The sequence below is a fragment of the Gobius niger genome (assembly GCF_951799975.1).
Source record: "Gobius niger genome assembly, chromosome: 21".
In the NCBI taxonomy this organism is placed as follows: Eukaryota; Metazoa; Chordata; class Actinopteri; order Gobiiformes; family Gobiidae; genus Gobius; species Gobius niger.
Genome location: NC_136872.1, coordinates 26,821,998 through 26,846,819, shown reverse-complemented (window position 1 = coordinate 26,846,819; position 24,822 = coordinate 26,821,998). Strand labels below are relative to the sequence as shown.

The 24,822-nt window shown below is 43.8% G+C and overlaps 3 protein-coding genes across 3 annotated transcripts in view; all 3 read left to right on the top strand.

The window, feature by feature from the left end:
* LOC306981091 (NACHT, LRR and PYD domains-containing protein 3-like) overlaps positions 1-24,822 on the top strand; it is a gene marked incomplete at both ends in the record, with an annotated part of 491,281 nt that overhangs the window by 156,794 nt on the left and 309,665 nt on the right. The window lies entirely within an intron of this gene.
* On the top strand, positions 2,221-22,684 carry LOC306980684 (uncharacterized protein; the record flags this gene model as incomplete). The annotated part of the gene is made up of 15 exons (XM_079580113.1): positions 2,221-2,233; positions 2,848-3,344; positions 3,580-4,085; positions 4,329-5,141; positions 5,218-5,391; positions 5,664-5,837; positions 6,636-6,809; positions 11,413-11,569; positions 16,622-17,095; positions 17,331-17,836; positions 17,954-18,742; positions 18,819-18,992; positions 19,453-19,629; positions 22,045-22,218; positions 22,597-22,684. 15 exons carry the CDS (start codon positions 2,221-2,223, stop codon positions 22,682-22,684), a joined length of 4,890 nt encoding a protein of 1,629 aa, XP_079436239.1.
* LOC306980683 (uncharacterized protein) overlaps positions 11,486-24,822 on the top strand; it is a gene marked incomplete at both ends in the record, with an annotated part of 80,092 nt that continues 66,755 nt past the window's right edge. The window contains 3 exons of the mRNA XM_079580112.1: positions 11,486-11,569; positions 18,651-18,742; positions 18,819-18,955. Coding sequence (XP_079436238.1) covers positions 11,486-11,569; positions 18,651-18,742; positions 18,819-18,955 — 313 coding nt within the window. The remainder of the gene's footprint in view (positions 11,570-18,650; positions 18,743-18,818; positions 18,956-24,822) is intronic.

Here is a 24,822-nt window from a genome sequence, read left to right as displayed (position 1 = left end):
TTATTTAGATTTCACTGCTGAAAATATTGGTGATTTTGTCCACTTTTATACATAAAATGATCCACATTTCCTTCTGATCTCAGTGTCAGTGATCCTCAGCCTGTGCCTTAAGGGTTAAGTGTGTGGCTGTGGTGACAGAGGGCGGGGCTTGTCCTCAGGTAAAGAGCAGGTGTTTCCGCCGCAGTGTCACAAATGTGCGGCTGAAGGGGAGATGACGGGACGGTCCTGTAATCTCCAAACCGAGCAGAAACCAGGGAGAGTCGGACAGAGGAGACGCTTCAGAGCCCACACTCAGGTGAGGCTTTGGAATCAGACAGAGCTACAGTTTACAGACTCATCACTGCATCATATACACAATAACACACACCAGAGCACATTTGGTGTTTGGCCTTAAGTCAAGGTTCATTGAGTCATAATGAGTGCATTATTAGAGCTGTGTCAGTGTAATGTGTGTAAATGCTTCTTATAAACAGAGCAAATACGTGTCTGAACCTGTGAGGAGGCAAAGTGCGTGTGAAGGAGTGTGATGAGGAATGTAGTCGAGCTGAACTGCTGAGCCGCTCCCACTGTTTCCTGTTTGTCCAGTCACAGGTAAAAATAAACTCAGCGTTCACATGATGAGGTTTATCTCTGTGTTAAAGGCTCTGATTCTCCCCCAGGACGAGACTCGGGGGAAATGGCGGAAGGAAAAGCAAAGCCTCCAGAGGGCAGCACTGAGCCACAGCTCTGTGGGACAAAGTGAGTTCAGGCGTTTCTTATCGACTTTCACCTCCTTCAAAGACAGATGTGTTTAGAGACAAAGCAAAACCAGATGATTGTTCTCTCCACAGCAGCAGATCCACAGCCTCAGTGTCGGCTCTGTCCATGAAGAGTGACATTTCTAAAGGTCTCCCTCCAGTCTTCAGTCCTGAACCTGCTCCAGACTCACGGTGAGAAAGACTTTATACTGTGTAGTAAAGGGAAGCAGAAACACCAGGGCAGATCTACAGCCTATAGTTTTTTGGTTTCTTTTTGAAAGACACTAGGTAGAAACAAACAAAGCTGTTCAAATACCTTACGCGTTTCGACGGACAAGGAACTACTTCCGTCTTGGTCATCTTATTCCTGGCTTTCTGATCCCTATGGCGTCCCGGATCCAGCGCTTGTACTTGTGGCCACACTGACAGCTTTATTGCTTATGTCAGTGTGGCCACGCCTGGAACAACAACATCCCAATAAGAGACGCATCAGGCACGTCGGGAGACGCCTCTGACGAAGACGGAAGTAGCTCCTTGTCCGTCGAAACGCGTAAGGTATTTGAACAGCTTTGTTTGTTTCTACCTAGTGTCTTTCAAAAAGAAACCAAAAAACTAAAGATTATTACTCAAGAAGACATAATGAATGTAATAAAAGAGATCTACAGCCGTTTGTTATCAACCTTAACAGACAAAGCAAAACCAGATCATTGTTCTCTCCACAGAAGCAGATCCACAGCCTCAGTGTCGGCTCTGTCCATGAAGAGTGACAAGTCTAAAACCTTCCCTCCATTCTTCAGTCCTGAACCTGCTCCGGACTCACGGTGAGAAACAAACCTAATGTGGAGTGAAATAATCTCCTGAAATAACACGGAAGTGACAGAGTTTTTCCTTCCGTTTGTTTATACGTTTTCCACAATCAAAGGGCTTGAAGTGCAGACTCAGCTTAATTTGAGGATATTCACATCCAAATGTGAGAGTTCAGGATCCACAGCTCCTCCAAGTCAATCCGTCTGTTCTGATCTTTGTTCAGCATTTTAGTGCCGCTCTCTGAGTAACTGCAGGAACTGCAGCTGCTTAAATGTGTCGTACAAGTGAAGTTGAAATGACCTGATTTGACAGAACGGCAGTAAAGACTTTAACAAAACAAGGAGCTGTGAAGCGTAACATGAGGACAGTGACAGGGTGAGGCTCCGACGGCTCCACACTGGATCTGAGATGGAAAACACTGAGCTACAACGTAAGAACAGACTTTAAGGTTTAATGCTAGAGTTTGGATGAATAAATCAAATGAAACTCCTCATTTCAGTGAGCGACACCAGGCTGTTACACTTTATAACCTGTCTGTGAGTCAAATGTTTGTTCAGTGACTCTTCTGCAGCCCCGTGGTCTGCTCCTCAGAGCTGCTGGGCCAGGTCTTTACTGCCGTCTGTCAGATCAAGTCATTTCAAACCTGATCTCTGTGGCACATTTAAAACACTACACGATGTTCAGTCACGGTGAGTCTTTCTCCACTGGGACGAGGACACGCCCATGACTCTATTCGTCCATAAGTGGAGCTGACAGTATTTCAGATGTCAGTAAAAGAATGTTGTTGGTCTCATGCTCTGCCCTTTGATCAGCCTCAGACCTCAGCCTCACCTGCACACGTACACTTCACTCCTGAAGCTCAGCATGAATCCAGCTTCACTTCTCAGGCTGAAGAACCTGATCTTCTCTCCACAGAAGCAGATCCTTAGCCTCAGTGTCGGCTCTGTCCATGAAGAGTGACTGGTCTAAAGACTTCCCTCCAATCTTCAGTCCTGAACCTGCTCCAGACTCTCAGTAAGATCTGACCTGAACACAGAGTCTCAGCAGCTAAACTGTGCTTTATATTTGTGATTGTAACTTGTGAGATGTTAAAGACGTGCTCAGTGCTGTGTGTTTGTGTCACAGAGAAACAGAGTCAGAGCAGGACGCCTGGCCTCAGTGTGGAGACACAGGCAACAGTCCTGATCAGGGGGTTCAAGGCCCTGCACCAGGTGAGTCTGCTCAGTCTGAGACTCATCAACTACAGCAGGGAATAAGAGACCTGTTCATCAACATTAACAGGTGTCTCCTCCTCTGTGTCCAGGTGAAGGTCTCCACAAGGTTCTGAAGGAGCATAAGCAGAGCCTGAGCAGCAGATGTGAGAGTGTGACAGAGGGAAGTGAAGAATCAGGAGATAGAACTCTTCTGAACAGCATCTTCACTGAGCTGTACATCACAGAGGGCCTCAGTGAAGAGGCCAGAGCCCAACCTGAGGAGAGGAGTCTGGAGACACAGTCCAAGAAGAAGGAGGTCCAGGAGATCACCATCAGGTGCCAGGACATCTTTAAAGCTCTGCCCCCTGAGCAGCAGCAGGGGGCGCTGCAGCAGGGCTCCATCAGAGCCGTGCTGACTGTGGGCGTGGCTGGAGTGGGGAAGACCTTCTCAGTCCTGAAGTTCTGTCTGGACTGGGCCCAGGGCTCAGAGAACCAGGAGCTGCAGCTTGTGGTGCCACTGTCCTTCAGAGAGATGAACCTGGTCAGAAGGGGGCGCTACAGTCTGATGGAGCTGATCCAAGTGTTCCATCCAGCGCTGGATCCACAGGTCAGTCTCACTTAGAGAAAGCTTTACCTTTCACATCATATATTTCAAAGTCTCAAACACTTTTGAAATGACTCCTGGCTCTCAGGGCGTTTGTTAGTTCAGTCTGTGTTCACATTCACTGTAAACCCTGCAGTCCCTCACACTGGAGCTCCACCACTCACTGGTTTAAAGTGAGGGATGAAGGAAAGTGGTGTAAAGTCATGGATGTTAAATGTTGTGTTTCTCTGCCCCACAGACGCTCACAGCCCACACTCTGTCCGTCTGTAAACTCCTGTTCATCTTTGACGGCCTCGACGAGAGCAGACTGTCTCTGGACTTCAGCTGTGAGCTCATCTCTGAGGTCACACAGAGGTCAGAGGTGGGCGTACTGTTGGTGAACCTCATCAGAGGCGCTCTGCTTCCTCACGCCCTTATATGGATCACCTCCCGCCCAGCGGCGGCCCATCAGATCCCAGCGCGGTGCGTGCACAGGGTCACGGAGGTCAGGGGCTTCATCACTGACCCACAGAAGGAGCAGTACTTCAGGAAGAGGTTCTCAGATGAAGAGCAGCTTCAAACAGTCCTGTCCCACCTCAGAACCTCCCGCAGCCTCCACAACATGAGCCAGATCCCAGTCTTCTGCTGGATCACCTCCACAGTCCTGGACCACGTGTTGAGAAGCCATCAGAGCGGACCACTGCCCCAGACCCTCACAGACATGTACGCACACTTCCTGTTGGTGCAGACGCACAGGAAGAGGAAGTACGGAGCTGGAGCTCAGGACAGAGCAGAGAAAAGTCTTAGAAAAACTCACGATGATGCAGTTAGGTCTGATGACAGAGTGAAGAAGAGTTTGAGGAAGGCCTCTGTTCAGGAACTCAAATCTGAGGACAGTGTGGAAAAGAAAACAATTACAATGCCCCATCATTCTACAGTTAACCTTAAAGACAGAACAATCAAGAAGACTTTGTGGAAGGCTTTTGTACACAAGGTAAGACCCAAGAGGAAGCAAACCCCTAAGAACCAGAAGAAGAGTGGACAGACACTGACAGAGGCCGACACAGAGCTGCTCCTGAAGCTGGGGAGACTGGCCTTTGAGCATCTGCAGACAGGAAACATCATGTTCTACCAAGAAGACCTGGAGCAGGTGGGTCTGGACCTGAGCGAGGCCTCGGTCTACTCCGGACTCTGCACTGAGATCTTCAAACGAGAGAGTGTCTTCAACCAGTCAGTCTACTGCTTCATCCACCTGAGCGTGCAGGAGTTTCTGGCAGCCGTTTACCTTCACCACTGCTTTAAGAACAACCAGGAGGTGGTCAGGGAGTTTCTTTATGGAAGTGAAGGAACCGTCTCAGAGTTAAGTCCAAATGATTTACTCAATCAATCTCTTGAAAAGTCCCTGCAGAGTCCGAACGGCCACCTGGACCTGTTTGTGCGGTTTCTTCATGGCCTCAGTCTGGAGTCCAACCACAGACTTTTAGGAGCTCTGCTGAGTCCAATCGACCAATCAGAAATCACAGAAGTCATGAAGAACCTTAAAAAGATGAACACAGAGAAAATCTCTCCCGACAGAAGCATCAACATCTTCCACTGTCTGATGGAGCTGAAGGACCAGTCTGTGCAGCAGCAGATCCAGGACTTCCTGAAGTCTGGAGGTGGATCTAAGGAGAAACTGTCTGAGATCCAGTGCTCGGCTCTGGCCTACATGCTGCAGATGTCAGAGCAGGTCCTGGAGGAGCTGAACGTAAAGAAGTACAACACGTCTGATCAGGGTAAACAGAGACTGATCCCAGTGGTGAGGAACTGCAGGAAGGCTGTGTGAGTCCTCAGTCACAGACAGAAGCTTCACAGACCTGTTAGAATGACTCACATGTCGCTCTAACATCTGTTACAGGTTTGAGGACTGTGGACTCTCAGAGCTTCACTGTGAAGTGGTGGCATCAGCGCTGAGCTCCAGCCCCTCCCATCTCAGAGAATTGAATCTGAGTTTTAATGACCTGAGTGACTCCTCAGTGTCTGTGCTGTGTGTTGGTCTGAAGAGTCTTCACTGTCAGCTCTCCTCTCTCAGGTCAGTGCAGGTCTGAGGACATCAGTGTCAGGTCTGTGACGGCTCTCGCTCGTCCATCCTCCACTCTCCTCATCCTTTAATCACTGAGTGATGGGACGTAACCGTTCTCTGAGAGTGAAGTAAAGTGTAGGAGATCATGTCTGAAAAACCACAGCATTTACCCCCGACCTCTGAGTCCTGCTCCAAACCAGAGTCTCAGATGTTCAGCTGTAGCTACAGAAACTCCTCTGACTTTACTCTGGACTTAATCACTTCATTTATTCTTTATTCAGATTGAGCAGCTGTGGTTTGTCAGAGATCAGCTGTTCCTCTCTGGCCTCAGCTCTGAAGTCCAACCCCTCACATCTCACTGTCCTGGAGCTGAGTGATAACAGACTGTCTGAGTCAGGAGTGTCTCATCTGTGTGGTTTTCTTCAAGTGACAGACTGTCGCCTGCAGATTCTCAGGTCACTTCACTGTCTCTGTGTCAGGGCTATAGTTTTGTTTAGTTCATGAGAAAAATAATTTATTTCCTGAAGAATAAAAACATAGAAGTTTTATCCATAGACTTTTAGAATAAATTAACACATTGATTACCATTTTGCACTTTTATACACTCTTAGCCTACTGCGAGTCACCACCACGTCCTCGGCAACGTGTTTTTGTAACAATATTTCAGCTCCATGTTCTCTTCAAACAACGTGAAACTCAGGCCCAGACATTCTCAATAGTCCATGTTCTTTTCTTGAAGAGTGAAGAGTGAAATGAGGGAGACAGTTGTGTTTCATAAAACACACAATATTTGATCAAACTAGCCTCTGTTTAGCTTAGGATTTCTGAGGAACCGAGACACGTAGAATGAAAGTGTTTCCACCTCCTGAGAGCTGAGAGTCTCAGTTTTCAAACGAGCCACAGTCTGTGTCCATAACTATAACACAGAATACACTGTGGTGATACAAATATCATGAAAAATGGTCTGGATTGTTGGCACTCACTGTGTTAAATGTCATTTTAAAAATAATCACAAAATAAATGAAACATTTTCATCTATTTATGCTTTTTATACATTAAGATTTGTATATTGTTCAAACTATATTTTAGAAAGTTTTAGAAAATAATTAGACTTTAAACACTTTGTGGAAAAGTTTGTTGTTTTAAATTATTAACTCTCCAGTTTAAATCCATGACTTTTATTATTCAAGATGTGTTTGTTTTATGTGTTTAATCTCTGTACTGAACTTTATTTATGTATTTATTTTATTCAGATTGTGGGACTGTGGTTTGTCAAAGATCAGCTGTTCCTCTCTGGCCTCAGCTCTGAAGTCCAACCCCTCACATCTCACTGAGCTGGAGCTGAGGAATAACAATCTAAGTGAGTCAGACGTGAAGAAGCTCCTGGTCCTTAAACAGAGCCCTGACTGTCGACTGGAGAAAGTGCAGTAAGTCCAGACTTTATGAGACTATTCTGAACCTGGAGCATTTTCCGTTTATTTTTGTTCTAAATAAATTCTACTATCAATGGTCATATATGAAGATGAAGTGTAAACCATGTTATTATGTTATATCTTCATCAGAAACAGACCTGGAGTGTGTTGTGTTTCAATAATCCACTTTTTGAGCCCACACTCTGATATACATCTTTAAGCGATTTAAAATAACTTTTTATTTTTCATATATTTCATTGTCTTTCCATATTAATTATTGTGAATAATAATAAGTTGTAATAAATAATTCCTGATTTCTGCTTCTCCACAGCTGGAGGTTTTATTAATGATGAGCAGCAGCTCCAGATCAGACGCCTCAGTCTGAGCCCAGGAGAATAAACAGAAGGATCCAGGATCACAGCTCAGAGGAACAGGTCTGAGCTCCATCAAGAACCTGGAGACAAAAAGAGAGAAGAAAGTGAAGTCCTTCAGACTCTCCAGGCGTCTGATCCTGGAGCTTTGATCTGTTTGACTTATTGATATTATTACATTGATCTGATATTATGATCTGATGAAGAACAGTTTGTTCAGATCAGATGGAAACTCTCTGAAGAAGCACAGTCTGACCTTCAGTCTTGTTGTAAACTTTGTCCTTTGAGTGAAATAAAGTGCTTCATGACTTCAGACGACGTCCTGGTGTCGTTTCATCATAAATGTTTCCATCGTCTTGTTCCTTCGTTGTCTTTAATGTACCGTAAATGCTCTAATATCTGCGGGCCGTGCGGGGCCTTTATTTACTCAAGGGCATCCAGGACCAGGCCTTTATTGGAACCAGGCCACAGTTAGAGACAGGCTTTTATTTCTATTTGAGCAAAATGGATGATATTAATTAACATTTCAAACCCTCTCCCAGCGGCTGGAACATTGGCGCCTTTTATTTTGTCGGGACAACAGGAAATGTTTCGTTGCTGTTAGCGGAGCTTTGACATCAGTGTCACTGCAGGTTTCTGTTTCGTTTTTACCCCGGACCTGATTATTTGTTGTTATCTCGTGTAAAGGCGAGTTTAGACGGAGCGTTTGTGTTTGTGATTGATCATAAAAGACCTGAGAGAAGACTGTGTCCTCTGTCGTCGACTTGACTCTGACCATTACTACATGTTTTTTAATGTCACTGGTTTTATTCAGCGAAAGACCTCGGCAAAAACTGTGAGGAAACGTAATCTCACCCCTGAAGTGGCTGCGAAATATACTGATGCTTTACACCAAATTCCTCCAGTGACTTTACCTGCGAACTGTGATTTTATTGTTGACAACTTTAACAGTAAACTACTCACTGCCCTCGATACAGTTGCACCATTCAAACTTAAAAAGGTTAATCCTAAACCCCTTCCCCCTTGGAGAATCACGGAGCTAAAACAACTTAAGAGAAATTGCAGGAAGGCCGAGAGGAGATGGAGGAAAAGCAAAATAACGATAAATTATCAAATATTCCGTGCCCAACAAAAGACCTGCAATACAGCAATAAGAAATGCAAGAAACACATTCTTTTCCACAATAATCACCAATCACAAAAGTAACTCAAAAGTCTTATTCTCGACGATAGAAAATGTTTTAAATCCTAATTTAAACAAAACTCCTTTTAACCCCACAGACGCCTCTGTGAGGAGTTTGCAGACACTTCAGAGGAAAGATAGACACTATTAGAGGTTAGATTTTATCTACCCAAAGTAACACGGTTCTAAATACATCTGATGGTCTATTTGTTCCAGAGGAAACACTGGACAGTTTTGTCCTGGTTAATGCTGAGATGCTTGATAAAGTTTTCTCCTCAGTGAGTTCCACCACATGTCCTTTAGACCCGGTCCCAACACCGTTTTTTAAAACATTTTATGGATGTTTTAGAGACGAGCTTCTAAACATGATGAATTGCTCTCTCCAGACGGGGTCTTCCCTGCTGCGTTTAAAGGGGCGGTGGTGAGGCCCCTGTTGAAGAAGAGCAATTTGGATTTTAATGATTTTAACAATTTCAGACCAGTTTCCAACTTACCATTTTTAAGCAAAATCTTAGAAAAACTTGTCTTTATCCAACTTAATGATTTTATTACTGCACAAAATGTCCTTGAGAAATTCCAGTCCGGCTTTAGGGTAAACCACAGCACCGAGACCGCCCTCTTAAAGATTTTAAATGATTATAGATTAAATTATGATTCTAAGAAGTTGACGGTGTTGGTTCTTCTGGATCTGAGCGCTGCCTTTGATACAGTCGACCACACTATTCTTTTAACTCGTTTAAAACACATCGGCCTCTCTGGTGCTGAACACAAATGGTTTACTTCCTACTTCACAGACAGGACGTTCATAGTGAGTGTGGATACCTGCTCCTCTAAGGTCCATAGAATTACATGCAGTGTGCCCCAGGGTTCAGTTTCAGGCCCAGTGCTTTTTAATCTGTATATGCTCCTCTTGGTGATGTCATCAGGAGACACGGGGTCGACTTCCACAGTTATGCTGATGATACACAGTTATACATCTCCATGTCTCCTGATGACACCAGGCCAATGGATGCACTTTTTAACTGCATTTTAGAATCGAATCCTGGATGGCAGAAAACTTTCTCCAGCTTAACCAGGACAAAACTGAAATGTTAATCATCGCTCCTGAGGCCCAGAGAGAGAGACTTTTACCCAAACTACAGTGTCTATTAATCCTTCCTCACAGGTGAAGAACCTGGGTGTGATCTTTGACTCTGAGCTGACTTTTATTCCACACATTAAGAATATCACAAAGATAGGTTTTTACCATCTAAAGAACAGAGCCAGAGTCGCCCCATTCTCTCTCGGGCCAACACGGAGACGCTCATGCTTTTATCACCAGTCGTATCCACTACTGTAATGCCCTGCTTTCTGCTCTTCCCAAAAAGAGGATCTCAGGTTTACAGCAGCTCCTGACGAAGACCAGGAGGCGGGACCACATTACACCTGACGAAGACCAGGAGGCGGGACCACATTACACCTGACGAAGACCAGGAGGCGGGACCACATTACACCTGACGAAGACCAGGAGGCGGGACCACATTACACCTGACGAAGACCAGGAGGCGGGACCACATTACCGCAGTGTCCCCCTCAGCCCGGGTTCCCGTTTGTTTACTTCCTGCACATGAGTTTTCATTTACTCATACTGGAGTAAATGAAAACTCATGTGGAATGAGCAGAGGTTACTCAGTTACATTTACTCCAGTACTTGAGTAACATGTTGAAGAAATTGTACTTCTTAGAGCACTTTTATTTTGCAGTACTTTTTACTTCTACTTGAGTAAAATCACAATGAAAAGTACAAATACTTTTTCCACTGTGAGTAAATATTTAAGCGGCGCATTATCACTTCATTATCGACTGAATCTGTTTGGGAAAGATCTTTTTCATCTTGTCAGGACAATAATAACAACTGAGCTCATGATTGGCCTGTGATTATTCAGCTTTACCCAAATCTAAAAACATGAAGAATGAAAATGTGACAAAAATGTGACAAAAAATAGAAAAAAAACTACAAGAATTGAACAAAAAAAGTGCTTAAAGGATGAATGTGGATCAAAGCCAGTGTGAAGTGTTTCTGCAGAGCGTCTGCCGACTCAGCACAAACTCTGAAAAACAACGACACGTTTACACGTTTACAAATGAGGAGAATAAAGAGTTTTGGAGCTTTATTTGATTTGAATCTTCAGAGACATAAAGAGTCAGACGGTTTGTGATGAATAATCCTCTTCATCTTATTTGATTCTATGTTTGTGAGAGCGTGTGATCTGAGACTCACCTGCAGCGACGCCGAGGCAGTTTGACCTGGGGGGGCGTGGCCTGAGCGGGTTTGTTACATCATCGCCAGGGAAACCCAGAGTCACATGATCAGAGTCACATGATCAGACTGGACTGCAGAGGGAAAAGTCCAGACACACGGGGACTTTAGGGAGGGAGGATTCAAACAGGAGGAACTAAACCCCCGCCTGATCCCACAGCATTTTCTCCACTTCAGCTTCAAATCAAATCAAAATGTGTCTGAAAACTGTCTCCACTTTGGGACACGTTTGTGAGAAGTTCATCAAACCTTTGTTCATTGATCTGAAAGAGCAGACGCTGCACTTTTCCTGACTCCTGATTGGACAAAAGAGTTTATATTAAATACTAACGAGTGCGACAGGGTCAAAGGTCATCAGTGAGTTTGAACCTCTGTCTGTATCAAATCAAACCCAGCGTATTGTCATGGCCTTGACCTGACTTTACACCACACTGAACCAAAGAGCGCCCTCTAGTGGCTGAACACGGTCCTGTTTTACTGAGGGCCACATGTTGAAGGAGGATCTTTGTGGCTTCAAAAGGCTCTACGACTGGACCGGGGTCGATAATCACTGCTTTGTGTCTATGTTATTTTATAATTCTCCTGTCACTAAACATGTTTTCTTTTTTATACTGTCAGGGGCAAAAATAGATTTACATTTTGTGAAACTAGGCCTGTCATGATCATTATGAAATTAAACAAACGCTGCAATACATTTCCTTCTGATCTCAGTGTCAGTGATCCTCAGCCTGTGCCTTAAGGGTTAAGTGTGTGGCTGTGGTGACAGAGGGCGGGGCTTGTCCTCAGGTAAAGAGCAGGTGTTTCCGCCGCAGTGTCACAAATGTGCGGCTGAAGGGGAGATGACGGGACGGTCCTGTAATCTCCAAACCGAGCAGAAACCAGGGAGAGTCGGACAGAGGAGACGCTTCAGAGCCCACACTCAGGTGAGGCTTTGGGAAAAGACAGAGCTTCTAAAAACAAGGAAAACAATCTTAAAATGAGACGCTTTGTCTTGTTTGAAGGAAAACATTCTGCCAAAAGGGTCAGCATTGTTTTCTTGCTAAGAATTATTTTTCATAGAATATTTTTCTCATCATAAAACAGGAAAGAAACACTAAATTTAAGCAAATAAATGACTAGAATTAAGCAAAATGTCCTCAGAAAATGGAATCATTTAAGGAAAACATTCTTGTTTAGTGAAAAATTGTGGATATTTTACTTAAATGTTGCTTGATTTCAGTAAAATGTTGTTAATGGGGCGACAGTGGTGCAGATGGTAGAGCGGGTCGTCTCATGATCGGAAGGTCAGGGGTTCGAATCCCACCTCCTGAAAGTGCACACTGTCGTTGTGTCCTTGGGCAAGACACTTCCCCCACATTGCCCCAGTGTCTGCTTATATTGGTGTTTGAATGAGAGTATGAATGGGTGAGTGGATCCTTGCTGTAAAGCGCTTTGAGTCTAATGTAGGTGGAAAAGCGCTTTATAAGTTGAGACCATTTAATAAAAACTATCTCCATGATGTGGAGCTGGAGGATTCACCTATTGTACATGTTTTTAGTGGTGGGGAAACGTACACACACACGGGGAGAACATGCTCCACACAGAAAGGCTCCGTCCTGGTGGGAATCGAACCCGGGACCTTCGAGCTGTGAAGCCGAGGCTCTAACCGCTGTGCCACCGAGCCGCCCACTTTAAAGAATGGAATGTTTTATCTCTCTGTGAGAAGAAGTTCTTAACCCCTTAACTCCCACCTGAACCGAGCACATTTTCTCCAGTTTGGCTTTACCCCAATCCAAAAGCTTCTGGAAAAAAGGTGAGAAAAAGCAACAAAACTGAGACAAAAACAATGATGGAAATGTGACAAAAAAGTGATGAAAAAATTACAAAAAATTACAAAAAAAAGACAAAAAAGTAACAAAAATGAGTTGAATACCCAACAAAAAAATGATGGAAAAAGATCCTCTCGGTTCAGGCGGGAGTTAAGAGGTTAATCAGCTCCATCTTTAAGGCCTTTAAATAACTTTAGTTCAATAAAAGAGTTTCATGTGAGGCTGTTTGGATCCTGTTTCTTCCACGTGAAGCAATAATCGGCTCAGAATCAGAAAACTGTTTATTACTATTGTCAAAGGTTTTACAAACTTTCTGTGCAACAAGAAACATGAAACTAAAGGAATAATGTTAAAAATAAAAATAAATAAATAAAATATATTTATTTTTTTGTCTGACGTCACTTCCAGGGCTCCATAACAAACTAAGACAATTGTTTTTCTGTTTTCAAAGACAGTCTTGGTCAATCCAAAACTGTAAACCTCGTACCTGGATTTCTGAGCAGGTTTGTCAACGACTAAAAGACAAATTCAAGTCAAATTCAATTCAAACAACTTTATTCATCCCAAAGGACAATTCAAAACTGAGACAAACAAACACATTCAGTACAAACGTCATGAACTGTAAATCATCAGGACACAAGAGAATAAAGAGGATTTTATTCAACATTTCTCACAGCTTTTTCCATCCTTACGTTTCCAGAATCTGAATTGTTTTATTGGCCTTTGTTATGATCAGGTTCAATCGTGCAACATGAAACATAAAACCTTTGCCTTAATGAAACTGAGCGTCTGAATCCTGAAACACATGTAAAGGTCAGTGGGACAAACTGGACCATCTTTGTTTATCGTCTAAACACTGATCCTGAACCTTTGCTTGTTGACTCGGCCTTAAGTCTGAAAAGCCAAAGCAAATGAATAAACTCATGATCAGAGACAAAACTAGGATAAAAACTGGGAAAACTTTGACAACTTGAATAATCATTAACTCTTTTTGACCTTTAGTTTATGATGGATGTTGTATTAGTGGATCATTAACCTGTAGCTTTGCCTGAATCAGAGTCAAAGTGCGTCTGAAGGAGCGTCAGACAGAGCAGAGTCTCCGAGTCTCCGAGTCTCCGAGTCTCCGAGTCTCAGAGTCTCAGAGTCTCCGAGTCTCCGAGTCTCACTGTTTCCTGTTGGTTCAGTCTCAGGTAAATAAACTCAGCGTTCACATGATGAGGTTTATCTCTGTGTTAAAGGCTCTGATTCTCCCCCAGGACGAGACTCGGAGGAAATGGCAGAAGGAAAAGCAAAGCCTCCAGAGGGCAGCACTGAGCCACAGCTCTGTGGGACAAAGTGAGTTCGTTTCTTATTTAACCTCCTTCAAAGACAAATGTGACTATTCCAGTTTGTGAAAGTTCCTTCACTCGTAATAAACAGTGAGTGGATCATTCACAGATCTGTAATAAAACTGTAGATAAGGCGTTGTCACGGTAACCCACTGGAACAACAGCTCTGGCGGCCATTTTGTGATGGTCATAAAACTAACCAGACTCTTCTGATTGTCGTGATTTCTCTGAATGACCTTTGATGATTCGATCTAACGCTCAGGGAAATATAATATTTAAAGACTAAACAGATGAACGTGAGTGTGACGGGTCAAAGGAACAAAACATCATTAAATATGAATGTGGTAAAAATCAAAGCAGTAAAACTAGAAACAGAACAGGGTAAAACTGAGTTCCATAAAATCCCACATGTGAAAATTCTGTGTGAAAATCTGAGAATTTAGACGTCATTAAAATGAAAACATGGTTCATTTAAAAGTCATTTATATGATCTTCATCAAAGTTATCGTTTGTTTTTTATTCACTTGTTTAGTTTTTGCTCCTCCACTTTTCCCTCTTCAGTTTCAGGTCGTGCTGTAATATTTGTTATTTCCTGTAGATCTGAGTCTTAAACCTCAGGCCTCAGAGACACTGATGGATGAGCAGATGGATCAGTTTCCTAAATGGACTGAGACAAAGTCCAAAAGCTCAATGTGGAGACATTTGTCACGACATTAGCACCTGCTGTTAGTTAGCTTAGTTAAAGTGCAACTAAACGGGCGTGGCAGAGCCTTTCCCCACCCACAAACAGAAGTCAAAAAGTGCTGAGAAAGGGGTGGTCTCGGAGGCTTTGGGGGAGACGAGGGGGGTGAGTGTGTGGGCGGGGTCTGCTCTGTTGACCGTCTCAGACCAAGCCCCAAGATCTGACAGGACTGACACGGCTGTTACCGCTGTCACCACTGTGCGCAATGTTGATTTTTTCGTAGGATAGTTGGTACATTCTCATGACTTGATGTAGCAACTATCCTACGGGGAAAAAAAAAAGATGGCCGCCGGTAGACGACTCGCTCGCTGTCAGTGACTGCGAACAGAGAGAGAGCATCGCACAGTAGCTTTTCTAAGGGATTTATTCCTCTACACCACCTCAGCCGAAGTGTGAGCATCGCAGGGGCGCCATCTACTGGTTTGACTCATGAGCTCAGGCGGTGTGTGCGCGACGCGTGTCCTGGTTGCTGCGTGACGGAGGCGGAGGCGTGTGTGGGCGGGGCCACAGAGGCACTGAGGCAGAACCACGGGCAGAACTGATGACGTTTTCTGGACGCCGTGGACACACTCTCCTCCAATCGCAAAATATCAAATGTAGTTGCTGCGTGAAACCAGTAGGGGGCGTTAACCATGCGGTTTTAGACACAAAAGTGAGATTTTGAACAAGTTTGCACCAAATGTCAAGATATAGACTGGGACATGTAGCTAACTCTATTCAACAACCATTTAGACCGTTTATCAGCAAAAAAAAAGTGGATTTGGTGTTTAGTTACTCTTTAACTTAGTTAGCTTAGTTAGCTTAGTTACCTTAGTTAGCTTAGTTACCTTAGTTACCTTAGTTAGCTTAGTTAGCTTAGTTAGCTTAGTTAGCTTAGTTAGCTTAGTTACCTTAGTTAGCTTAGTTAGCTTGGTTAGCTGCAACAGTAGCTTAAACTTTGGAGATAAAAACTCTTCAATAATTTCTGTTAACCTCTAAACCTCCACCTGAACCGAGCACATTTTCTACAGTTTGGCTTTACCCAAATCTAAATTTTACTAGAAAAAATGATCAAAAGAGCCACAAAAACATGTCAGAAAAGCAACAAAAACCTACGAAAAGCAAAAATGTAAAATAAAAAGAGACAAAAACACTTGAAACATGTGACTCAGTTTTCACACACTCACACTGTTGCTCTCCATTGGAGAAGCCTTTAGATTTGGGTAAAGCTGAACTGGAGACGATGTATTAAAGTGTGGGTTCAGAGGTTAAAAAGCTCCAGGCCTGTGGTCAGAGATAAGTGCAGGTGAAACATATGAGAGGATCTGTGGACGATACATGGACTAAGTTTATGGACATGATATTAATGTTATTAAATGAACCATGTTGTTATAATGAATCCAAATTCACAGATGATTTAATCACATGTGGGATTTTATGACGCTTTTACCTCGTTCTGTTTTTCACACTTTTGATTTTTATCAAGTCTAGTTTTACTGCTTTGGTTTTTACCACATTCATATTTGAATTATTGTATCATTATTATTTGAGTTACTTTAACCCCTCGTACGGGAGAGCTACAGATTAAGTAAAGTTTTTAAAATGGTTCACTCAAAGGAAGTGATTTTTTTTTTTTACTAATTGTATAAAGATCCTGAGGCTGACTTCACATTTCAGAATCAAACATGAATCATCTTCTCTCCACAGAAGCAGATCCACAGCCTCAGTGTCGGCTCTGTCCATGAAGAGTGACAGGTCTAAAGGTCACGTTCCAAACTTCAGTCCTGAACCTGCTCCAGACTCACAGTAAGATCTGACCTGAACACAGAGTCTCAGCAGCTAAACTGTGCTTTATATTTGTGATTGTAACTTGTGAGATGTTAAAGACGTGCTCAGTGCTGTGTGTTTGTGTCACAGAGAAACAGAGTCAGAGCAGGACGCCTGGCCTCAGTGTGGAGACACAGGCAACAGTCCTGATCAGGGGGTTCAAGGCCCTGCACCAGGTGAGTCTGCTCAGTCTGAGACTCATCAACTACAGCAGGGAATAAGAGACCTGTTCATCAACATTAACAGGTGTCTCCTCCTCTGTGTCCAGGTGAAGGTCTCCACAAGGTTCTGAAGGAGCATAAGCAGAGCCTGAGCAGCAGATGTGAGAGTGTGACAGAGGGAAGTGAAGAATCAGGAGATAGAACTCTTCTGAACAGCATCTTCACTGAGCTGTACATCACAGAGGGCCTCAGTGAAGAGGCCAGAGCCCAACCTGAGGAGAGGAGTCTGGAGACACAGTCCAAGAAGAAGGAGGTCCAGGAGATCACCATCAGGTGCCAGGACATCTTTAAAGCTCTGCCCCCTGAGCAGCAGCAGGGGGCGCTGCAGCAGGGCTCCATCAGAGCCGTGCTGACTGTGGGCGTGGCTGGAGTGGGGAAGACCTTCTCAGTCCTGAAGTTCTGTCTGGACTGGGCCCAGGGCTCAGAGAACCAGGAGCTGCAGCTGGTGGTGCCACTGTCCTTCAGAGAGATGAACCTGGTCAGAAGGGGGCGCTACAGTCTGATGGAGCTGATCCAAGTGTTCCATCCAGCGCTGGATCCACAGGTCACTCTCATTTAGAGAAAGCTTTACCTTTCACATCATATATTTCAAAGTCTCAAACACTTTTGAAATGACTCCTGGCTCTCAGGGCGTTTGTTAATTCAGTCTGTGTTCACATTCACTGTAAACCCTGCAGTCCCTCACACTGGAGCTCCACCACTCACTGGTTTAAAGAGAGGGTTGAAGGAAAGTGGTGTAAAGTCATGGATGTTAAATGTTGTGTTTCTCTGCCCCACAGACGCTCACAGCCCACACTCTGTCCGTCTGTAAACTCCTGTTCATCTTTGACGGCCTCGACGAGAGCAGACTGTCTCTGGACTTCAGCTGTGAGCTCATCTCTGAGGTCACACAGAGGTCAGAGGTGGGCGTACTGTTGGTGAACCTCATCAGAGGCGCTCTGCTTCCTCACGCCCTTATATGGATCACCTCCCGCCCAGCGGCGGCCCATCAGATCCCAGCGCGGTGCGTGCACAGGGTCACGGAGGTCAGGGGCTTCATCACTGACCCACAGAAGGAGCAGTACTTCAGGAAGAGGTTCAGAAAAAAAAAACAGTGTGACCGAGTCCTGTCCCACCTCAGAACCTCCCGCAGCCTCCACAACATGAGCCAGATCCCAGTCTTCTGCTGGATCACCTCCACAGTCCTGGACCACATGTTGAGAAGCCATCAGAGCGGACCACTGCCCCAGACCCTCACAGACATGTACGCACACTTCCTGTTGGTGCAGACGCACAGGAAGAGGAAGTATGAAGCAGGAGTTCAGGAAAGAGAAGAGAAGAGTCTTCGAACAACTCATTATGATGCAGTTCAGTCTGAGGACAGAAAGAAGAGTTTGTGGAAGGCATTTGTTCAGAAGTTTAGGTCTGAGCCCTGGGGGCTGACAAAGGCCGACACAGAGCTGCTCCTGAAGCTGGGGAGACTGGCCTTTGAGCATCTGCAGACAGGAAACATCATGTTCTACCAAGAAGACCTGGAGCAGGTGGGTCTGGACCTGAGCGAGGCCTCGGTCTACTCCGGACTCTGCACTGAGATCTTCAAACGAGAGAGTGTCTTCAACCAGTCAGTCTACTGCTTCATCCACCTGAGCGTGCAGGAGTTTCTGGCAGCCGTTTACCTTCACCACTGCTTTAAGAACAACCAGGAGGTGGTCAGGAAGTTTCTTTATGGAAGTGAAGGAACCGTCTCCAAATTAAGTCCAAATGAGTTTCTCATAAAAGCTCTTGAAAAGTCCCTGCAGAGTCCAAACGGCCACCTGGACCTGTTTGTGCGGTTCCTTCATGGCCTCAGTCTGGAGTCCAACCACAGACTTTTAGGAGCTCTGCTGAGTCCAATCGACCAATCAGAAATCACCAAAGTCATGAAGAACCTTAAAAAGATGAACACAGACGAAGTCTCTCCCGACAGAAGCATCAACATCTTCCACTGTCTGATGGAGCTGAAGGACCAGTCTGTGCAGCAGCAGATCCAGGACTTCCTGAAGTCTGGAGGTGGATCTAAGGAGGAACTGTCTGAGATCCAGTGCTCGGCTCTGGCCTACATGCTGCAGATGTCAGAGCAGGTCCTGGAGGAGCTGGACCTAAAGAAGTACAACACGTCTCCTCAGGGTAAACTGAGACTGATCCCAGCGGTGAGGAACTGCAGGAAGGCTGTGTGAGTCCTCAGTCACAGACAGAAGCTTCACAGACCTGTTAGAATCACTCACATGTCGCTCTAACATCTGTTACAGGTTTGAGAACTGTGGACTCTCAGATCTTCACTGTGAAGTGGTGGCGTCAGCGCTGAGCTCCAGCCCCTCCCATCTCAGAGAGTTGGATCTGACCCGTAATAAACTGAGTGACTTCTCAGTGTCTGTGCTGTGTGCAGGTCTGAAGAGTCCTCACTGTCAGCTCTCCTCTCTCAGGTCAGTGCAGGTCTGAAGAGTCCTCACTGTCAGCTCTCCTCTCTCAGGTCAGTGCAGGTCTGAAGAGTCCTCACTGTCAGCTCTCCTCTCTCAGGTCAGTGCAGGTCTGAAGAGTCCTCACTGTCAGCTCTCCTCTCTCAGGTCAGTGCAGGTCTGAAGAGTCCTCACTGTCAGCTCTCCTCTCTCAGGTCAGTGCAGGTCTGATGACATCAGTGTCAGGTCTGTGACGGCTCTCGCTCGTCCATCCTCCACTCTCTTCATCCTTTAATCACTGAGTGATGGGACGTAACCGTTCTCTGAGAGTGAAGTAAAGTGTAGGAGATCATGTCTGAAAAACTACAGCATTTACCCCCGACCTCTGAGTCCTGCTCCAAACCAGAGTCTCAGATGTTCAGCTGTAGCTACAGAAACTCCTCTGACTTTACTCTGGACTTAATCACTTCATTTATTCTTTATTCAGATTGAGGAGATGTGGTTTGTCAGAGATCAGCTGTTCCTCTCTGGCCTCAGCTCTGAAGTCCAACCCCTCACATCTCACTGAGCTGGACCTGGGTGATAACAGAGACCTGTTTGACTCAGGAGTGTCTCATCTGTGTGGTTTTCTGCAAAGGTCAGACTGTCGCCTGCAGATTCTCAGGTCAGTTCTCTGTCTGTGTCAGGGCTCAAGACAAAAATGATTAATTTCCAGCAGAATAAAAACTTAGAAGTTTTATCCAAAGACTTTTAGAATATATTAACACATTGAGTGCCAAAAAGAAAAAAAAAACATTATTTTGCTTTTTTTTTTTTTTTTTTTAATTAAAAAACAAGACAGTGTTAGCCTGGCTTGAGTCAGACTGATCCTCATGTTCAGAGATTCATGGGGGAAACAGTCTGGAATTGTGTGATTTGAATCTCGCTGACTTCAGCAAAAACAAGACAAGCCAGTCTTTATACATTATGTTTTTATAGATACATAAATAAAGTCAGTCAGACTTTTTGCAAGGCTAAGAAAACTTGTGAAAAGTCATGATCTGGACATTTCATCACAACGTTACAGAAATAAACTTGCCCCGTTAATCGTGTGTTTTCAAAGCCCCGCCCAGCGGTCCCGCCCAGCGGTCCTGCAGCAGCTCAGTGTCAGACAGAGGAGGGAGAGCAGAGGGATTTCCTGCACAGAACATCTCCTCACCTTGTGCTTCAGATCGCTCTTTAGTTTTTTATCCATCGGCCTCATAATCACAGACCAATGAGGTCGACAAGCCGACAGTTTATGATCTAAACATAAACCTTGTGTCAGACGCGAGCGCTGTTTACTGCGAGCAGAGGTTCCGCTAGACTTTTTTTTTGTCGGCCACTTTGGCCGGCTGGGTCGTAAAATGTCGGCCATTCGCAAGAATTACCGGCCATTAAAAATATATATACATAATGAACGTGGCTTATTATCATCAACAATCTACATTTAGACAGAGCTACACGAGTGCTTTAGTGGATTCCAAAACACGGCTATTTCTAATAAAAGACTGACGTGAGAAAAATGTAGCAACAGCGAAAATCCAAACATGAAGTTGTGCGCGTGGAGACGGTGGAGCAGCAGGTGTCACGCTGATATACATCACTCATATGCACTTTAACTCAGACAGAAAGAAGCCGATATCTACGGCCCTCACGCTGTCCTTATCCAGGTCTGACCAGCTGCACAGCGAGGGCTGGGCTGTAGATGCCCTGCGCTTTTACGTGGCTTCAGGTGTAAAATAGTGACTAAGTCCCTCACCACTGAAATATTGTGGAGAGACAAATCAACAGCACTAAAGTCACAACAGTCAGTCTCGAGTGATTCAAAACGGACCCAGCTCTGCCGCGCTGTAGAGCGGCTCCGAACACCGGTAACTGAGCCGAGGCGTCTGCGCAGACTGACCGGGGGAAGCGCCTCCAAACCCGGCCACTCTCCCAGGAAGAGCCGCTGCGGGACAGCGCGTCAGTCTGACTTAACACACGCACGTTTCAAGAATATCCTAATCAAACGTATTCGCTGCTGAGTTCTTAACACACTTATATAAAAGTAAATGTACCTGTAGTTTGCCGTTTTCTTGGAAAATGTGACGAAGTACGAAGAGAAAGCGTTACATATCCAGACAGCGATGATGGCGCTTCGACTGTGCTTTGTAAAACGGGCTAAAGGCGTAAATCAAAACTTTTTTGATAGAAATATTGAACCTTTTTTAATATTTAGGCCTGTCTCGAAAACACTTTGTTATGTTAGTCACTGACTTAGGTGACATGTTTAATATATTTTTATATTTTTTATATTTTTTCTCACTTTTTTACTGTCGGCCAATTTGGCCGATGGAAATTATTTTTACCGGCCATTTGCTTTTCAAACCGGCCAAAAGCCGGCTACAGCCGGCTAACAGAAACCCTGACTGCGAGTCACCACCGCGTCCTCGGCAACGTGTTTTTGTAACAATATTTCAGCTCCATGTTCTCTTCAAACAACGTGAAACTCAGGCCCAGACATTCTCAATAGTCAATGTTCTTTTCTTGAAGAGTGAAGAGTGAAATGAGGGAGACAGTTGTGTTTCATAAAACACAATATTTGATCAAACTAGCCTCTGTTTAGCTTAGGATTTCTGAGGAACCGAGACACGTAGAATGAAAGTGTTTCCACCTCCTGAGAGCTGAGAGTCTCAGCTTTCAAACGAGCCACAGCCTGTGTCCATAACTATAACACAGAATACACTGTGGTGCTACAAATATCAGGAAAAATGGTCTGGATTGTTGGCACTCAATGTGTTAAATGTCATTTTAAAAATAATCACAAAATAAATGAAATATTTTCATCTATTTATGGTTTTTATACATTAAGATTTGTATATTGTTTAAACTATATTTTAGAAAGTTTTAGAAAATAATTAGACTTTAAACAATTTGTTTTAAAAGTTTGTTTTAAATTATTAACTCTTCAGTTTAAATTCATGACTTTTATTATTCAAGATGTGTCTTTGTGTTTGTTTTATCTGTTTTATCTCTGGACTTTAAGAACTTTATTTATTTATGTATTTATTTTATTCAGAATGAGTTACTGTGGTTTGTCACGGATCAGCTGTTCCTCTCTGGCCTCAGCTCTGAAGTCCAACCCCTCACATCTCACTCAGCTGGACCTGATATTTAACTTTCTGAGAGAGTCAGACGTGAAGGAGCTCCTGGTCCTCGAACAGAGTCCTGACTGTCGACTGGAGACACTGAGGTGAGTCCAGACTTTATCAGACTGTTCTGAACCTGGAACATTTTCTATTTTCTAAAAACACTGAGGCTGTTGGAGTTTGTTTTAAAGAGTTTTTTAATCTTAAATCCATTCTATCATTAAAGGTTATTTATGAAGATCAAGTGTTAACCATGTTATTACGTTATATCCTTATGAAAAACAGACCTGGAGTGAGTTTAGTTTCAATAATCATCATATTCAGTTTATCTCCGTCTTCCTCAGTCACACCATTCCACACTCCGACACACGGGAGATTTAACTGTTTTAAAGACTTTATTATTTTTCATTGTCTTTCCATATTAATTATTGTGAATAATAATACGTTGTAATAAATAATTTATAATTTCTGCTTCTCCACAGGTGGGATGTTTATCAGCTCCCGATCGTCTCTGAGTCCAGGAGAATAAACAGAAGGATCCAGGATCACGGCTCAGAGGAACAGGTCTGAGCTCCATCAAGAACCTGGAGACAAAACGTTTCCTCCAAAGACTGGACTCTGATCAGTTTGTAGAAGCAGCTCATGGATGATCAGAGAAAGATGAACCTGAGCTCAGTTTGGTGGAGACACAAACATCTGTATCAGACACAAACATCTGTATCGGTCTGATCGTGGAGGACGTGCTGTAAATAACACAAAGCAGAAGTTCAGTCGCCGGTTCAGAGGCTCCTCCTGAGGACGGCTGCCTGTGAAGATCAAATAATTCCACATCTCTAATGTTTGACTAAATGAACCTTGAAAGTTACACCAGTGACTCACGTGGACAGAATGAAGGTTCCTCAGCTCAGACGTGCTGTAGGTTTATATAAACTGAGGCAAATGCTGATGTACAAGTGGAACATGAGCCTCTGCTTGGTTTTCTCTCCTCCCCAAAGAGAAGGTTTTTGTGAAATATAAATGTGCTGCGACAGATTAAACAAGTGGCACCGACAAAGGCGTCAGTCACACATTAATCCTGTTTTTTATTTTGTGATAAATGTTTCATCTGCAGCAGCGCAACAACAAACCCGTCCTGACACTTTGACTGAAACAAAAGAGCTCCTTTCAGTTCCCACAGAAACCGCTTCAGCTCAGATCTATAATCCAACTGTGGAGGAGAAACGGAAACTGTTTCTGTGGGAAATACTCAAGTAAAGTCTGTCTGTCTCTCTACAAACACCACAAGGGGGCGCTGTGGGAGTTTACACTCACAGTCCGTTTCCTCTGTGTCAATCGAGGAGGAGGAAATGCTTCAGAAACAACAGATGTTCTTTGAATGTGTTGAAACTCATGTGTTGTTCAGATTGTGTAAAAACTAAGAAGCAGAAAAAGTGTCAATTTGTGTGATTTGTGCAAATAAATAATGGAAAAATCTAATAAAACAGAGCAAGATGTTTATTATTTAGTCATTTACAGACTTGGAAAATCCACATAGATAAAAACGAGGCCGACTCTAATTTGACTAAACATAATAAAGTGACACACGTTGGAGAAAGTGTTGGAGTTTTCCACTGTCCACTGTCCCGGCCATGGATCTATTATAAACTGGATGAGGCATGCTGTCCCAGCTCCTATCTCTTTACATAGAGGTGCTCAGTGGCGCATGAAACCAGTTTCGTCCGCCATAACGGCCCAAAGTACCCGTATGACGCGTCACCTGTATCTCTGAATTGAATTGATAAAAATCGAGTTGTTACTTCACTGTATTTGCTAGTATAACATCACAACTAGAATTGTTTGGCTGAAATACAAAGAAGGAGCACTGCAAAAGTGTTTTATATTACATTTTCATTGGTAAAATGTGAGAAATTGTTTATTATTTAGCATTTATCTGTACTGTACTGTACTGTACTGTACTGTACTGTACTGTACTGTACTGTACTGTACTGTACTGTACTGTACTGCACTGTACTGCACTGTACTGTACTGTACTGGATCCAGGACAGATGCAGAAATCATGCATTTTTTTGTGTTTCATTCTACTTACACAAATAATGGTATAAGTACATAAGTACATTAAATGCTGCTAGTATTTTTTTAATTAATAAAACAGTTACAGGTTATTAGTGCCATTATTTAATTTTCAGAAATGAGTTTAATAACATGTAGACTAGTTGTTTCTTTTTAACCATAATCCAATGCTATAAACACATGCTATATTCATCATACATTTCATATTTCGTTTTTGGCTAAAGACTTAGAGAAACATAAACTTACTTGAGATGTTTGTTAGTTGTCGTTTATCCTTGTTTTTAGTCCAGTTCATTTGTTTTGCTCAGACTTCAGCCGCTAAATCACACGAGGGAGAATCTGCTCGTTCATGAGTCGTCACGCACACGCTCGCGCACGTCTGCGGCCCTGGTGACGTCACGTCATTAGAACACTTTTAAAAATGTATTTTTGATGCTTTACAATTTTTTTACGAAGAAAAAAAGTCCATGTCCTAAAAATAGTAATTTTAAAGAAATATATTTGCCTCAGTCTGAAACTCCAGACGCCTGTGGACCATTTTACAGGCTGCTCCTTTTACATGAGTGTCTATGACAAAAAGGGCTTTTTGGGCTGCTGGCTGCAATACCACGGCCTGCCACTAGCACGTACTCATTTCA